The sequence below is a fragment of the Nyctereutes procyonoides genome, unplaced genomic scaffold, assembly GCF_905146905.1.
Source record: "Nyctereutes procyonoides isolate TBG_1078 unplaced genomic scaffold, NYPRO_anot_genome, whole genome shotgun sequence".
Lineage (NCBI taxonomy): Eukaryota > Metazoa > Chordata > Mammalia > Carnivora > Canidae > Nyctereutes > Nyctereutes procyonoides.
The window spans coordinates 70,869,637-70,887,282 of NW_026575126.1; the positions used below are offsets into that span (position 1 = coordinate 70,869,637).

Consider the following 17,646-nt stretch of genomic DNA (forward strand, 5'->3'; position numbering starts at 1 on the left):
GCCACTCCTGTGGCTGCCAGACAAGCCCATCCTGCTCTCCTTGCCGTGGGAATCCTAGCTAGCCTGCAGAGCCAGCTCAAACGTTCCTCCTCCCTCCCAAATATCTCGAATGAGGCCTCTCCCTTGCTCCTTGCCTCTTTGCCAGAATATCCAGAAATAACCTTGTCCTGAGTCCTGTGCTAATACTTTACACTTTTCTCACTGGTTCTCGTGTACCCAATTTAAATCCTGAAAGGCAGGAGGCCTAGGTAGTGGAAGGGGCTCTGGGGTAGCCAGCATTCAAAGTGTAGTGGGTTCCCTTCCCCTTCCCCAGCATAATCTGGAAGAGTCTGGACTATTTTCCATTCTTGGCCACCCTTCTAGCCCCCCACCGCCCCACCTTCTCAGATTGCTAGGTCAGAACTTCTGAGAGGTAGGGGTCAGGAAGCTGCATCTTTAGCAAACTGGGAGCCCCCTGTGTGGTGACAGCTGGTAGGTGGAGATTCGCACTGGCCTTCCTGAATGAAACAACCTGCTCTGGGTTGCCTGTGCTGGCTCTGCCGGTCAGGGTTGCCACAGGGATCCCATGACAGAGCAAATGAGCCCAAGGAATGCTGGCATGGTGTTTCACATACAGAACTACCAGGAGGAATTAGTCCGAAGGCAGTGTCCAGAGCCGTGCTCTTTACTGTAGCGATAACCTCAGCAACCCAACGGTGGAATTACCGTGGGCTCACCCAAAGGGCTACCCTGTTATAACAAGTGATAAGGGAGCACTTCTAGGTGCTTGTAGGGGAAGAATCACCTGTGGTAGCTCATCTCCAAAACTGGCCCCCAAAGAGCCAGGCCTTCCTGGAACTCCTGCCCTTGTGGCCAAGCCCCTCCCAACCACAGGCCTGGGCCTGCCTGGCACTTGCTTTAACCTTGAGAATGTGGCAGAAGTAATGCTGGGCCGGTTCTGAGCCTGTCCTACTGCCTGGCAGTTTCTGCGTTTGCACTTCTGGGAGTCCTGAGCTGTCCAGTAAGACCTCTGCCCACTTGGCAGTAGAAGCCCCATGAAGAATGACAAGCACATCTGCCCCCACATCCCCTACACACCAGCCACACATGAGCCACCATCTGAGATGTACCAGCCCAGCCAGGCCTCACACCCCAGGGAGAACCATGCAGCAGAGCCTTGTCAGCTTGTAGAAGGGGTGGGGGTGGGGGTCATAAAGTGGTTTTCAAGCAACTGGGGGTGGGGGTAGGGGCATCACAGGTACATACAACCAGAAGAGGAGGCTACAAAATGGCACACGAAGCCCTACCTCAACTTGTGAAATAAGCAAACTTTAGGAAGACATATACCACTAGCTGTGATTATTTTCCTGCTTTATTTTTTGGCTACCTTTTAGGTTTTAGACAGTAGACACATATTACTCGTGTAAGACGATGATGTCATAGTGACACCATCCATTTTAGTTCTAAAGAAAAGCTGCTACAGATAGAAGAGGGTCCTGTCTAGGCAAAGCTCTGCCCCCACTTGCCCGTTCACCCTGTCACTTTAGGGTCACCTGCTGCCATCAAGTTCTTTCCCAAGCGTGGGGCTCTTAGTTTCCACTTCCAAGGACTGGGGCACAACCCACCCTATCGGGAACAGGTCCTATTCTAATTCCCCACATTTACCCTGAGCCCAGAGAATACAAACCAAGTTCCTGATTGGGTTTCGATGGGAGACACAGAGCCAGCCTTCCTGCGTCCCTCTCGCTGCCATGGCAGCTGGTGTTGATTTCCACCCCTGCTCCAGCCATCACAACTCTGGCCGTGGGTTTCCCCATCCCTGGACACCAGGCTGGGCAGGGGAAGAGGAGACTCGGAGCAGGGACAGAGGTCAGCCAAGGCAGCTCTGATAGAGAAGATGGACCCACAGGCTGAGCCAGATACCACCACACGGGGACAATTGGGGACAGGAGAGCTAGGCATGTACCACAGCTGTCACCCCAGGACACTTGGAGGAATCAGGCTGAAGCCAAGCCTGCCTTCAGCTTGCACAGCTGGGGGAGGCAGTGGTGCGGAGCAGGGTTGGGAGGAACAGGAAAGAAATTTTTCAGACTTTCTTGAAGCTACTGAAGAAACCTTACATGCATCAGCCTAATATTTAAATAACATCTCGTTCTGATTCATGATGGAGTCATTGGACAGCCCCCTTGAACCCAGCTTGGATTGGGAAGAAGGCACATTTATGGAGACCTTGAAAAAGAAAACGGAAGCCTGCTTTTATTGATGCACACACTGACGGACTTGCGATTGGAAGGGGCGGTGACGTTAACATGACACTGCTGGTTAACGCAACGGAAACATGAGGACAGGAGATGGCTTTGCAGGGACATGACGCCTTCATAAGTTAGGGAAACGGACTGCTAGCTGGCTGCCCTTTCATTTCATGTTCTTCACAAACTCCTCTCCCTTTTTGATGGAGGCCTTCAGCTCGGGGATGGCTTCTGCTATCATCTTCTCTTCAAAAGGGGAGATCTTGCCAATGCCTAGATTCTTCTCGATGCCCTTTTTCTGGAGAAGAGGGGAGGGGGTCAATTGGACAATTTAAACATTTACAAGGATCATTAAAAATACTGCAAATTTTACAGGTTCCCACAAACAAGACTGTTAAGGAAAATATGACGTGTAACTTCACAACCCTGCCTGGCCCACCCACCCCTGGGCAGCCTGCCAGGGGAGCCTGGGCACCTAGGACGGAACGCCCCCAGGTGGGATCTGGACCCTGGCACTCACTCCACATGTACCTAGGCTAAGGCGGTTTCTTATCTAGAACACAGGCGTACCATCCACCTCTAAGGAGGCTGTGAGAACACTCGTGGGCGGCCTGGCACACCGAGGACTCAATCGTTAGCAGCACTGAATGTTATTCTCCCCGACATGGAGCATACTTTTGGGTTCTAGTCTTTCGCTAAGTTGGTAATATCCACCCAACTCCAATGCAGTCAAGTAGGGAGATGGAAAAGACATCAAGAAAACAACAGGAGCCTGTTACCATGTTGCCCCCACCACTAAGCTGGTTTGTCTGCACCAGCAGCCTCAGCTTCCGGGCCCCATCCCTGGAGAGCCCTCCCTGACCCCAGGGCCTGCCACACTGCACACGCCCATACCCCACTGGTCATGCAAACAGTCTGCTTGGTGTCTGTCTCTCCACCACATGGAGTCCCCAGGGCCTGGGGCCAGGTCTCAGTGACCTCTGGACATCATGGCATCTGTGGGAAGGGCCTATGGGTGGCTCAGCACGTCGCCAAATTCTCTTTCTGGGCAGGAGGTGAAGGCAACCACATCTCTGCCTGATGTCAGCAGATGCCTGAACACTGGAAATGGAAACCTGGCTGGCTGGCTTGTGTGAGAGAGACCTAGGGGTTTCTGCTCCCCAAACACTCGGGAAGAGTCACCAGACTGGATAGGTGCCTCCGAAACAGCCTGGCTGAAGCCAAGCAATGTGACCCAATGGACTCTGTCCTAGATGCCACGATCTCAAGGGGACAACCTACAACATGCTCCAAGAAGAAAACCAGAGGGGGCAGGAGGAGGAAGCAGAATGCCTGAGCAGGAAATTATCACAGCTGAGCAACCTCTCTGGGCCTCCCTGGAAGAGGAACCCTGAGGTCAGGACAAGAAGGAACCAGTATGAGCCAGAGGGCGACAGCACACAGGCTAGTAGAGGGAAGCCTTTGCCTTCAGAACTGTCCACAGCTGCCTTGAGACGGAGGAAGTGTCTCATCAAGAGACACACAGAGACAGCCGCTGACCAGCTGGCAGACCCACAGGGAAGGAGATTCACGTGCCAGTGGGTCCCTACCAACAGCTCGAGATTTCTCCCTCCTCTTAATTCTGTGATATGTGCTCACCCTCAAAAATCCCAGTACAGGCCAGGCACTGGGATGGAGTTACTGCACTGTGGAAAAGTGAATTACAGAGCAAACAGGCCACGGCTCCCAATCTTCAGTATAGAGAATGCATCTCCTTCCACAGTTCCAAGACCCCAACCTTCAGGATACATACCCCCAGCAGTAATGGTGTGGAGAAATAGGCACAGTCTGCTTCCTGGGATTTAACAAAGGAACATTCGACAACTCCTTCCTTCCCATTCATTGCATCCACAAGGGAGAAGACAAACCGAGCTCCAGCGTATGCCATGGACAGGGTGGCAGAGCCTAGGAGGACACAGGAGGGTTAGCCAAGCTAGCACTGCAACCGCAAAATCCAGGTGAGCCTGCCCTGCCAGCTAAATAAAGCGGCTGCAAAATCTGCAGCTTTAGCTGAGAAGAATTTAGGTCAGCATCTCTTAATTTTTACGAACTCATGAATGATACAAACTAGCCTGGCCAACCTCAAATGCCAATCCACTCCACAAAGCTGGACTGCCCTCTGCCTCGGGGCTGGCTTAACAAGTGAATGTATAGGGAGCCGAGAAAAGCATTCAGTGCTTGCCCGGCTCTTCTGTCTTCCACTGTGAGCTGTAGCAGGGTCCCTGGCATCAGCACCCCACCCTGGGGCTGCCCCCGAGAACGTACCTGCTCCAGCTTTGGCCTTCACCACCTCCGTGCCGGCCTCCTGAATCCGCCCAGTGATGGCTGTCAGCTGGTCCTGGGGAAGGTCCACCTTGGGTGTGCACTGCAGGTCAAAGCCACAGGGACCTGAGCAGGTTCGGCCACCACTCCCAGACCCCATCCTCATGGCAGGCACCCCCTGCCCCCCCATTGCCACCACCCAGGAAACCAAGAACACCTTTGCTTTAAAGAAAAATTCAACTTTGTTGGGAGGTGTAGTGTGTTCCCCACCCGCCCCCCTGCCCTTTTTAAAAGTAGGCTCCACACCCAACATGGGGCTTAAACTCACGATCCTGAGATTAAGAGTCACATGAGCCAGCCAGGCACCACCCCCTACCCTGTCCCTACTCAGTTTTGAGGAACTTTTAATATTTTGAACTAATTTTAGACTTAGAGAAAAGTCATAAAAATAGCACAAAGATTTCCTCACCCAGCTTACCCTCACGTTAGCATCTTATATAACCGCAGTGCAATTATGAAGAATAGGAAATTATCATTACATCAACCACAGGCCTTGCTCAAATGTCACCCATTTCTCCATTGCAGTCTCTTAACTGTCCTCACCCAGGACCCCACCTCGGTCCATTCCCCAGTAGTCCTGTCTTCTGGGACACTTGTCAAGAGGACTGACCGCTTGTTCTGTAGTATGTCCATCAATTGAGATTTATAAAAGGGTTCCTCACGCTTTTCTCATAAGGTCATGTACTTCTGGCAAGACTAGCATAGGTATTTTGTGTCCTCAGTGCACTGTACTCAGGGGTTAGCATACTGATTTAATGAATCTTCCTCTTGGTGGTATTCACCTTGTTTCGACTCATCTTTTTTAAAAATGTTATTTTTAAGCAACCTCTACACCCAGAGTGGGGCTTGAACTCCCACAGCCAAGACGAAGAGTTGCATGCTTCACTACCAGCTGGCCAGCTCTGACCCCACCAGAGATTCAGTGATTTCTTGCACTGGCGGTTCTCACTGTGTGCTGGGAGTGGCTACTGCGAGCACTTTCTGACCGCACGCAGTCCCGCAGGTGCCGACCTCCAAGGGTTGGGCCTGACTACGGCCCCCTCCCCCGACCGTGGCTGGGGCCAGATCCACAGCAGGAATCCTCTCAAAATATGACTGAAGCTTACATCCTGTTAGTCTGTCTTCAGTTCTCGAAGGAGGACCTCTTAAAGGCACTCCTGATCTCATGGCTTCCTGGCAAGGTGACATACTTACCTGAGAGATCAGGGGGATGATGGTCTTCCCAGCATGACCGCCAATGACAGGAACATTGACTCGCGCGGGATCCAAACCCTGGCCACCAAGGAAGGCATGAAGCTTTGTTAATTTTTTTTTTTTTGCCTTTTTTTTTTTTTTTAAGTTTTGTTAATTTTTAAAGCTCTTTGAGTATAAATTATGTCATGTCCACCTAAAACACCAGAACTGGAAAAATCCACAGAAGTCAGAACGAAGAAAGCACAGAAGCCCGAGTCCAGCTGTGATTAGGTTACGGACCCGCCACCTGGTGGAACATCAGCTGAAGCGCCGCGGCGAGGAGTAGTGTCATCTGGTGAGGTCACCTCCTTTACGGTGAGCAGAAACCTGCCTCCTGTAGGATCTCCCCATGATCCCTGTCAGTCTGGCATCTTCTGAGAATCAGAGGATCGTCCTCTTTCCCAGAGCTAATGTCATCCCCTGTGTATCAGCCCAGACTCGAGGTCCCATGCTTGGTCACAGAAAACGAGTCCAGTTCCCTTTCCCTCATTGTAGAGCAATATTCAAGACAGTTCCAGGAAACTACCCGGGGGTGAGGAGTCTGTCAACTCAAACAGTGATCAGGACAGAATAAAACTGAGCTGCAAGGGGTCCAAACACCAGGGTTCTTTGTACGGCTTGCTAGGAGAGGCTGATTCATTTGTTCAACCAGAGGCACGACACCCCCACAGATCTGTGGACTGGGTATTTCTTAAGATGGTTAAAAAAAAAAAAAAAAAAAAAAAGAATCTGGTGGAGTTATGGAAGGGAAGGGAGGGGTATCCCAGTGATGCCACCTTCCCCAAAGGCCACTGCTGCTAAAGAGAGCAGCCCTAAGTTAGGAACCCATCTTACCCAGCAAGGGAGACCCAGCCTCCACAGCGGGCTGACCCAGTAGGACCAGGCTCAAGGAGTGGGGCGCTCACACAGCGGTGCCTACGTGCCAAGGCAGTGTGCTGGTCACCAGGCACACAGGCATGGACAGATGGGGTCCCTGCTTTCCAGACACTCACTGTTGACTATGAGACAGATACGAGTGATGTCCCTGGGTAAGGCTATGACAGCCACACAGGGCAGACTTGTGAGCAAGGGGAGCACTTCATCAGTGTGGGAGAGGCTTTTGGGACAGACTTAACTCCATCCGGGAAGCAGCAGCAGCACTCTGCCAAAGGAAGCATATTCTAGGCAAAATGGGCAGAAAGAGCAAAGGCCTGGGGGTATAAAGAACATTTATTACATCAACAGAAAAGCCAAGAGAGGTGGCAGAGGGGGCAGGAGATGGCAGAGAGGACTGAGGACTGAGGGAGGGTGCAGACACTGGAGGAGTAAGGGCCAACTATCATTCCTGATACAATTCAGGATTTTTCCAGAATGCCAGAGAGCCTCAGGGGGAGGACAGTTCACTTAACAGAGGCTTGACAAGCACTAGGTTCTCTGCCAGGGGCCAGGATCCCCCTCTTCCTCCACCTCAAGCAGTAGGACTCCCCAGGTTATGAAAGCACCATCCAGCAGAACCTTCTGGGAGAACACAGGTGCCACATGTGGCTCTCGAGCATCTGAAGTGTGGCCAGCACAATGAAAGACATGAATTTCTCATTTTATGTAATTCTAAGTAATTTAAATAGACACGAGTAGCTAGCATGTCGCAGCAGGACTAGGGGCCCAGGGGAGAGGGCATGCTTCAGCCCCCAAAGTTGGTAGCACCACAAGAGCTCAAAGTAATGAGCACTGTGGGTTCCAGGAAGCTGGGCTCCAAGCCTCAGGAAGCCCAAACCCCACCCTCCCAGCCTGTCCTTGGTCAGACTCAGCTTGAGCACAAGCTCCTCTGGAAAGCCTGTCCTGACTCGGACAACCACCCCACACATCCAGGCTGAACTGCTCACTCGATTACACTGGCTCTAGAATCCCAAGGCCTGGCCCTATATTATCTGGATCTCTGGGACTCCACATCCAGGACAGAGGCTGAGGACATGCCACAACCTGAATGAGAGTGGGGCAGTACACGTCAGAAGCAGACCTGTATGGTGCAAGGGGCACTACAGCGAAGGTCAATGGTGTCATGTGAGCAGTCCTCACTAGGCCGCATGCAGGACAACTGTTCCTACTTTAGAGAGGCCCCCTCATCTCCACAGTCAGAAAAAACTGGCCTAGGGATCAAGAGGGACACTTCTTCGGGCCACAGAAGTGGTTCTGGTGGATTCACAATCTGAGATTCAAAATCAAGCCATGAGAGGCACCACGGAAGCCAGTGCTGGCGCAGGTGCCAAACCCACCCCAGCATGGGCGGGTGGCCCCATCCAAGCCCAAGGAACGGCAGGTAACTGGAGTCAGAACTACAAGCCAGAAACAATGATCCTGACATCTTAGGACATCAGAAATGTTCCTAAATTCATGTTTTTCCATTTTATCATTTATCTAACGATTAGCAGGTAAATCTTGTTAGTTCTAGTTTTCAGAGACAATGACCTTAGAGAGCACAACCCAAGTGAGCCAGCGAGAAACCTGGGAAAAAGCCTGGACCCCTCAAGGCACCAGAGAGGACAGAGAGTGAGCAGAGTTGAGACTCTGGCTGGCTGATTAACCTGCAGGGGTCTGTTTGGATCCCCCAAGAAAATGTGAGAGCCTCTCTCCCCCACAGGGGCAAGCTCCAGGAACACTGAAGACTCCCTGGTCTCCAACGCCCATTGATCAGCCAAGGACAGCCAGAAATGGAGCGTGAAAAGAACCCCTGCAGCTCTTACCTTTAGTTCTGCAATGAAAGTGTTGGCCCTGACAATGTCCAGGGTCGTCACCCCGAAGATTTTATTGGGGTTGTAAGCTCCATGTTTCTTGAAAACCTCCGTTGCAATTGGGATGGTGGAGTTGACCTAGAAATCCAAGAGAGGGGTAACTTGCCCTGTGTTCTGAGAGAAGAGACATGCAACAGACGGAAAAATCTTTTCCCTGGGCCGTTAACAAGTTGTACGGGCCGAACTGCTCTGATAACTTGGTTTACAAGCAAGCTGCTCTTGCAGTAGAAGAGGTCCCAGTGGGCCAACTTCCTACTCTCCCCTCCATGGCAGTAGGCGCTCTTCCCCTTAGGGGCTCCTGGGCCCACAGTTCAAAGGTGCATGTGACCTTCCCGCTGCCAACCTAAAGCATGAGGATGGCTCCACAGGACATCTCCTGCTCCAGCTGGGGCTGACATGTGAGTGGCCAATTTTTAAAAGAGGACCTTGTAGCACAGGGCCAAAGCTTCAGATGGCCTCGGGTCAAGTCCCAGCTCAGCCACTCTGTGAGGTAAGCCTGGGCAAGATTCCCCTCACCTATAAAGGGGCTTTAAAGAGACAACCACATTATGAGGCCGTGAAGATTAAGGGACTTAATATACAGCAAGTGCTGACACAGTGACCGGTGCATGGAAAGAACGTAAGAAAAACGAAACACAACTGTGGGACTTCAGTTAGGCAGTAGGTCAGCATCCCAGCAAAAGTGATGGCTGCTTCCTACAGCTGACCAGCTGCCCTGAGGAGGGCGAGCTGGTTGGGGATCTGTTTCTCAGAGGCCCTGGGGATAAGCCCTGGGCGTGGATCAGCAGGCATGTCCCTTGGTCAACATCATGGGTCATTGCACTTCCACACAGAACCTGAGCCTCAGAGTCTGGCTTCAGCCAGAAGGGAGGCACAGAGGCTGCATCGGTCTTCTTGGGGAGGGGAGGGTACAGTACGTGCACTTTCAAGATCGAAGGAGACAGTCCCCACAAAAACCTGTGAGGAGGGCTTGCGGTGGCTGAGCAAGCCTGATGGAGAACCAGAAACTGCAAACCCTGAATAGAACAGAGTAAAAGAAGTTAATAGGCCACCACAGTCAGAACCACCACAGGCTCTGAACAGAGCCTCAAGAGTGGGTTTTGCAGGTGGAAAGGGGAAGGGATCTGTCCAAAGGCACACAAGTGGTGGGAAAATCGGGGTGGAATTCACACTTAGCTCATTTGATTTGGCCACTGCTGCCCCTAAAATCGGATTTTGGTCCTGGTAAGCACCTTGCATACGGCATACTTTTGCTAACTGTGGGCACAGTATTAGCGGCCTGCCAGTGGCACTCACCGGATTTGAAATGACGCAGATCATGGCCTCAGGGCAATGCTGGGCGCACGCAGCAGTCAGGGTGGCCACAATTGAGGCATTGGTGTTGAACAGGTCATCCCGTGTCATGCCTGAGAATGATCCGATTCAAGATGTTCACAAAGCACAGAATGAATCACCAAATGTGTGCCACTTGTTACAGGAAAACCAAACATGAGCGAGACAGGGTCCCTATTCCCAGCAAGTCTCTCTTGGAGAGAAAACAATCTAGTGTAAGAAGTACATAAATAGAGGCTTGTGGAGGGGGCTTGAGGTGGGTATCTGAGGAGGATCCCCAAGGCTCAGTAGGAGTTCCCGAGGAGCAGGTGGAAGAAGGGGAACTCTGGGCAGATGGCGTGCATAGGAGCACCAGACTGAGCAGGGGACAGACACAGCAGACTCGTGCATGGCCTGAAGTGCCAGGCCAAGAAAGGGACTTCTCTCTATCCCACAGGAACTAGGGAGCCTCTAGAATTTTTCTCTGCCACGGAGACATTGCCTCGATCTAGTTTAAAGGAAAACCCCTTCTCCACCTGACGGGCAGGGAGACATGAGGAAAGGCTTCTACACACACACCTGGTTTTCTTGGGACTCCGGCTGGAATAACCACCACATCGCAGCCTTTGAGGCAATCCGGTAGCTGCTCAGGTCCGAGGTAGCCTGAAAGCCCCCCCAAAAGAGAGCAAGGTCACTTTTTCTGACCTGGAGAGGCGAGTATGTCTGTGGGGATGGAGCTGGGGGAAGGACGGCCCCATCTGGGTCTGATGCCGACCACACGCCTCCAGAAGGGCTGCAAGGTCCACTGTGGAGGGCTTCCTGACCCCTGATGCCCACAGGTCTGATAGTTCTGGCTCCTTCCATGCCACTTCCTCCAGCCCCCGACCACTCAGGTCCCCCTGCTTTGGAATGGATCTAGGTCTCCCCCTAAAACATACCAGGTTCAGATGCTTGTCTTTATTTGACCTACCAGCCCCTGTAAGGCCTTCCTGGCTCACCATTCGAAGGGCTGCTTATCCACCTTCCCAGTCACCCTAACCAAAGCTCCATCTCAGGGTCAGGTCAGAAGATGTACTAGAGGTCATGCGAGAAAATCATGGTTGATAAGCAGGGACTCAAAGTATTAGTATCTATTTTCTTTAAGCCTATCATCTCAGGAGAAGAAAGGTCCATTTTCAAAGGTTTCAAGGGAAATTTGCTCCGATGACCAAAATGTGCTTTGATCTGAAATTTCCTTTTCTTGCAGGAGCTTTCAGAAGCTCCGAAAGAAAAGGAGCAAACGGATTCAGAGACAATGGAAGGCATATAAACTAAGAGCTGACAGTCGACCTCCTGAGTTGTGCCTGCTGGCTGAGGATGTGTGGTTAATACCATCATGCAGGGCATTCCCACAGTCAACAGAAACAGAGATTTCTACCCTCTTCCTGGATGGTACCTTGGACTTTACAGTAAAAGCTTTAACATAGTCATACCTACTAATTCTACTTCTGGGGCTTCTAAGAAGATATAGAGATGAAGATGTTCATCACAGCTTATATATTTGTATTTAGAGTAGAACAAAACAGGAAATAGCTCAATGGCCAACAAAACAGCTAATATGCTAAATAAAAGGTAAAGTACAGTCTTGCTTTAAAAATGATTTAACCAAGAATTTGGTGACGTGGATACTGCTATAAAGTAAAGGTAAAATAACCAGGATATAAAGTATGTATAATTACAAATTATTTCTTGGATTACCTACATGTGTTTGCCTAACAGGAGGAGATTTCCCTAAGAAGGCTGTGCTTTCGAGAAGCTGGCATAGGAGCCCAGGGTGAAGGGAGGGCTGGCCCATGGCATGGGAAGGCAAACCTGCAGCCCACTGGGAGGCAGCATTCCTAATGTCCCCCTAATCTCCAGAAGGCCCTGAAAGTTCCCCTTCCTCAATCTTATTACTATTCAAATTATAAAAAAATTAAAAACAGGAAGATTAGATCACCTTTGCTTTTCTGAAAGACACTGCTGTTTACATTTTTACTGGCATAGTCATTTGTGAAATTCAATTCTATAATTAGTGTGGAAACCCCGAATCTCTGATCTATTTTCACTGAAGAACTGTGTTCTATCACTTGGACCCTGGTCTACTGGTGAGAAGAGAAGCAAAGACTCCAGGGTCAGTGTGTCCAGTACCTTTCACGGTTGCTCTGGTCTCGATGTGGCTCAGATCTGCGGCCACTCCGGGTGTATGAGCAATATCGTAGAGGGTCAGGCGGCTCACTAAGGGGCTGTTCTTGAGAAGCAGCGCAAGGGGCTGCCCAATTCCTCCGGAAGCCCCAAGCACAGCTACTTTAGCATTGTTCTGAAAAGAGGCACAAAGGACTCTTAATATACAATCAGTATTAGAAGTAGACACCTGATATCCTGTAAAATACTGCACTGGACCTCTTTCATTGCTGTGACGCTAAAGGAGACACCAGTGTCGCATTTCTATTAGTCCAAAGGTCCAGTTTCCTTCTGCAGTGTAGAGGCTTATCTCAGGGAAATAGGGAACTTAGGTCCACAGATGTTGATAGTCAGGGTCCTACTGCAAACACCCTCCGAAAGATGAACAAGCTTTCCTTAGGTAGCCTTCCAGTTAACCTGCAGTTTTATTTTTTCATTTATTTTTAGAAGATTTTATTTATTTGACAGAAAGAGAGAGAAAGCATGAGCTGTGGGGAGCAGCAAGGGGAGAGGGAGAAGCAGGAAGCAGGCTCCCTACCAAGCAGAGAGCCCGATGTGGGACTTGATCCCAGGATCCTGGGATCATGACCTGATCCTAAATCAGACACTTAACCTTCTGAGCCACCCAGAGGTCCCAGGCCTCTGTATGTTCAACCAAACTTCTGGGTGACTCTGGCACTAGCCAAAGACTGAGAATCATGACTGCTCCATACCAAGACAAACAGGAGAACAAGCAGCAGGTGGCTCTGGGCATGTCAGTTGGTAGGAAGAGTTAAAAAGTGATATAGCTGAGAGACTCAACTGCCTTGCTAGCATCTAAAAAGCTGGAGCTAGAGGAATTTTTTTTTAAAGATTTTATTTATTCATAGAGACAGAGAGAGAGAGAGAGAGAGAGAGAGAGGCAGAGACACAGGCAGAGGGAGAAGCAGGCTCCATGCAGAGAGCCTGACGTGGGACTCGATCCAGGGTACCCAGGATCACGCCCTGGGCTGCAGGTGGTGCTGCGCCACGGGGGCTGCCCTGGAGCTAGAGGAATTTTTATCAGTTTATCAGTCACCTTACTGGAACCGGACTTGACTTTAGATAGCTACTTCAGAGCTAAGTACATCTAATGACTGCATCACTTAATTCCCTTCATTTTCTTACACCAGGGAGTGGGATTGAGGAGTCATATGGCAACTCCATGTTTAACCTTTGAGAAGCTGCCAGACTGTCTTCCAAGGCGGCTGCTTATTCATCTTTAAGGCTCACCTCCAATTCAATAGGCACGGACTTCCTATCTGCCACATGCCAGACTTGTCGACATGTGGCAAGACTTGCAAACTGAAAGATGTGCAAATGGAATAAACATCTAGTGTGACAAGTGCCATGGAGGTAGATGCTGGGAAGAGCAGCAGCACAAAGGAGAGAATAAACTGCGAGAGGGGATTTTGAAGGATGAGCAGTGTTTTGCCAGATGGATGCTAGAGGGAGGAGCTATGGAGTATGGCCTAGTGAAGGAAAGCAGTCCTCTATGGCTCGGGCATTGATGGACACATGTGGAGGAAGGAAGAAGGCAGGGCAAAAGCTGAGGACCTAGCAGAGTAGATCTGGTTCTTCTGGGCATTGGGGAACCAGCACAGGCCTTAAAAGTTGTGTGTCTCTGCCTCTCTCTCTGATGAATAAATAAATAAAATCTTAAAAAACAAAAAGGAAGCTGAATGGAAGATGGCCTGGAAATATACAAGAATGGAGGCAGGGAGACTACTGCAATAGTCCAAGATGACTCAAGGGTGGGATCTAGGTAAGCAAGAAGGATGGGTAGGTTATAAGGGATTCAGTCACCACCCTCCCCTTCCATCTGGATGGTGAGTAGAGAGAAGATCCTGGGATGACAACTTCCTGGCTTGAGTAGACAACACTGCCTTTAGGCAATAGAGGGAACTTAGGAGAGGTAAGGGGTTTGGGAGAAAGGAAAATGAATTCAGTTTTGCATGCCGGGTTTGAGTTCCTTGAAACACACACACACACACACACAAACACACACACGACCATTAGGCTAAAGGCTTGGACTGGAGGTCCTAATAAGCATCTGCCCTGAAATTAATGGTAGCCACAGATGTGGACAAAGGGACAGAGCCCTATGAATACCAGCATTTAAGGAAGAAGAGGAGCCTGTGAAGGATAATGACCAAATTGGACTTTTTTTTTTTTTTTTTCCAAATTGGACTTAAGACCATCCCCACCCCAGCCATTTCCAACAACGAAATCAATGACTGCCTCTTGGTAACCTTTCCTGTGAGGAGTAGAACTTACTATACAGTAGACCTTCACCCAAAACTCACACCATCCAGTAACCTCATTTATTGGGGACACCAGAAGCAAAATGATAGCTGTGGGGCATTTGTCAGGTCTGGTCTGTGGCTGGTACTGAACTAAGTCTTTCCTTATCTGACTCTCAGAACTCCATTAAGTAATATAATTGGACTCATTTTACAGATGAGGAACTGAGGTACAGAAGTTGTAATATGCTCAGGCGCAAAAATATAGCAAATGATGAAGTAGGATATGAGCCAAACAAAGGCTGCTTAAGAAAGATAAACTCTAAAAGCATATACAACTAAAAATCTGACTTCAGTTTTGATTTTTTTTTAATTGGTGCTGTAAATGGGGACTCCTGACTTCCCAGAAAACTTAACTAGCCATTTCAACCTAAAACCCAAGGTCTGGCAATCTCATCACTTCTAGATGTTCACTCTTACACCTTGTTTCTACTCCTAGGGACCCCCCCCCATCCCAAACTCCCACTTTCCCAGCTCTGTTAGGCATTCCAATGGTGCCATAAGCTCAACTGTCTAAATAAATGTAGGCTTTCTACTTCTGCCACCCTGTTCCTAAATAGTACCTATGTTCTCCCAAATTCAAACCCTTAGAACCATTTCCTGTCTCTTTGCTTATTACAGACACCCAGTTACGGCATGGAGGACTTAGCATCTCAAACACCTTCCCAACATCCCCTCACCTTCTGTTCCCATTCCATTATCTATCCTAGGCGCTCAGCTCCACCTCAAAACCATCCTTCTAAAAATTAACTTTTAATCATTTCATTTCTTTACTCAAAAAAAAAACTTCCTTGAAGTCCCTCATGATCAGATTATTCAGCCTGGCTTCCAAGGTGGACCCTGGAGCTCCATATTGGGTGCAGAATTAGAAAAAAAAAGAGACAGGGACATCTGGGTGGCTCAGTGGTTGAGTCTGCCTTTGGCTCAGGTTGTGATCCCCGGGTCCTGGGATCGAGTCTTGAATCGATGCCTCTGCCTGGGTCTCTGCCTCTCTGTGTCTCTCATGAATAAATAAATAAAATCCTTAAATAAAAATTAAAAAAAAAAAAAAAAGAGACAGACCTGATGCCCTTGCTAGGGTATTCAAGTGAATCAGTTCCTTATGATACATAAGATGACCTCATTCATTCTGTTGCTTTCAGGGTTGAGGCGCTATCATTATTTTTGTGTATTACAAGGTTTTAACAATTTAGTTAATATGTATAAAAACAGTCCTTCAGTGGTGGAATCTTTATAATGTAGACAAGAATCTGTGGTATTGCAGGGATTAATTTATGATCTCTTTGCAGAAGACCAATCTCCAAATTTACGGATCTTTTCTGCATGAGGAATAGCTGTCAACAGCACACACCCAGCAACTTTTACAAATGGATATACAATTAACACTTCATTTATAGGTTTGCTTTATAATGTAAGTCTATTATGGCTTGTTGTTAAAGTTCTATTTTTTATGTTATATATATTAGTACATACTAGAAATAAATATATTGAGGCTGTGCACTAGATACATTTTTACTGTTAAGGTACAAGATCCAGGAGCGCCTGGGTGGCTCAGTCAGGTAAGCCTCCAACTCCTGATTTGATTTCCAAACTGGTCATGATCTCAGGGTTGTGGGATAGGGCCCTCAATGGGTATGGGGTCTGCTTGAGATTCTCTCTCCCTCGCCCATTCTCTTAAAAAAAAAAAAAAAAAAAGGGATCCAGGATCTAAAGTCTCTAGACCAACGTACCTACTTTGCTTAAGCTCATCATTCTGACTTACTCTAGTGCCTTCTCAATGTCACCACTTATATGTCCCAATGTCCCATATACATCTTAAACATCTCAAAATGAGCTCCTGATGTTCTCCCCTGTTTAAATCCACTCAGTTCCAGCAGCCTTTCTCATGTCAGCAATTTCAAAGTCCATGCCAGTCTGGTATACCTCATCCAACCGTCTTGTCAGCAAATCCCAGGGTCTTATCTGTGATCAGTTCCCTTTCCCCACTCCTCTGCGTCAGTCTTCAGCACCTCCACCTGTCCTAAGTTTATTCATTTGGGGCCTATCTCAGGTACCACTCCTTACTCATCTTGGTATCTCCTGCAGCACCCGACCCAGATCTTGGCGAGCACGGATACTCAATGCACCTATTTGTGTACTTATTTTTCAAATGAACTGAATGTCCAAGAAACTGATCAGAAGGACAGAAGCTAAAGCAGAAAGTTCCTTTACTAATCACTTTCCTTTGGTGTGCAATATGGTTATCTCCTGGGTTCTCAAACTTTAGTTATTTTAGAATCACCTGGGGCACTTGGTAAACATGCAACAGGTCCTACCCTCCTTCAATGCACCTGGGCCTGTTCTTCATTAGCTTTCAGGTGATTCTAACATGCACCAGAGTTTGAGAACCACCATCCTAGGAAGATGAGTCAAAGCTTAGGCTAATGCACTCCCAGGCCAAGTCCTGCACAGTCACCACTTCTGGGGGCAGGCCCGGTGGCCCACAGCAAGCAGGATCCTTCAAAAGGGTCCTTAAGGCTGCGTCTTTCCGTGGGTAGAGCGAAAGCTTCATGATCCAAAAGCCACTGACAGTGGGCAGGACAGCTGACTTAATTCTAGGGCCAAATGGCTGTAACCTTGGACCAGTTCCCTACCCTCGGTATCTCAGTCGGCCTGCTCATGGAGTTAACAATTAACGTTATTTGTACGGATGCTACAAGAATAAGGTTAGTCGTTTAAGGTACTATAGAAAGTTGCATATAAGCATAAATTATCTTCGGCCCTACAGCCAAAGCTTCTGAAGCCTGAAATTGTGCAGAACAAGAGCAAGCTCTCTGGGGACTCGGGGGAACGAGATGGGGGGCTCCCCAACCCCTCTCCTGGGCTTTCTTTCGGCACTTCCCTCCCAGTATCCGGGCCGGCCCAGGGCGCCACAGGCGCGGGTCGGTACCGGGCGACCCTGCAGTCTAGGATGGCCCGGAGATCAGGGCTGCTCGCGAGCCCAGAACCCACGTGGCCCAGGCCGGGGGGACCTCCGCCTGCAGGGAGCCCCTCGCCGGGCCTACCTGGGCCGAGGTGCTGAAGCTGCGGCGGAGAGCGGCGCCGGCAGGGCGGGCGAGGGCGGAGAGCATGGTTGGTTGGAGCGGGCAGGGAGCCGAAGAGCAGGCGCAGGAGCCGGCGGCTGGCAGGTGACACCAACGACCTCCACACTGCACAGGGCCTCCCGGCTCCGCTCCGCCCGGC

The 17,646-nt window shown here is 49.6% G+C and overlaps 1 protein-coding gene across 1 annotated transcript; it reads right to left on the reverse strand.

Moving 5' to 3' along the window:
• Positions 1–2,209: 2,209 nt before the first annotated feature.
• Positions 2,210–17,635, reverse strand: MDH2 (malate dehydrogenase 2). The gene is made up of 9 exons (XM_055340946.1): positions 17,469–17,635; positions 12,071–12,239; positions 10,481–10,564; positions 9,887–9,996; positions 8,543–8,668; positions 5,784–5,861; positions 4,533–4,632; positions 4,021–4,172; positions 2,210–2,526 (listed from the first exon to the last, which is right to left on the reverse strand). Exons 1-9 carry the CDS (start codon positions 17,532–17,534, stop codon positions 2,395–2,397), a joined length of 1,017 nt encoding a protein of 338 aa, XP_055196921.1. The 5' UTR covers positions 17,535–17,635; the 3' UTR covers positions 2,210–2,394.
• Positions 17,636–17,646: the final 11 nt, after the last annotated feature.

Coding starts and splice junctions, on each gene's coding strand:
- MDH2 (XM_055340946.1), bottom strand. CDS start 17,534: ATGCTCTCCGCCCTCGCCCGCCCTGCCGGCGCCGCTCTCCGCCGCAGC. Junction 4,633..5,783: donor TCATCCCCCTGATCTCTCAG/GTAAGTATGTCA, acceptor TTTGACCTGCAG/TGCACACCCAAGGTGGACCT. Junction 4,173..4,532: donor GAAGGCCAAAGCTGGAGCAG/GTACGTTCTCGG, acceptor GTGTCCTCCTAG/GCTCTGCCACCCTGTCCATG.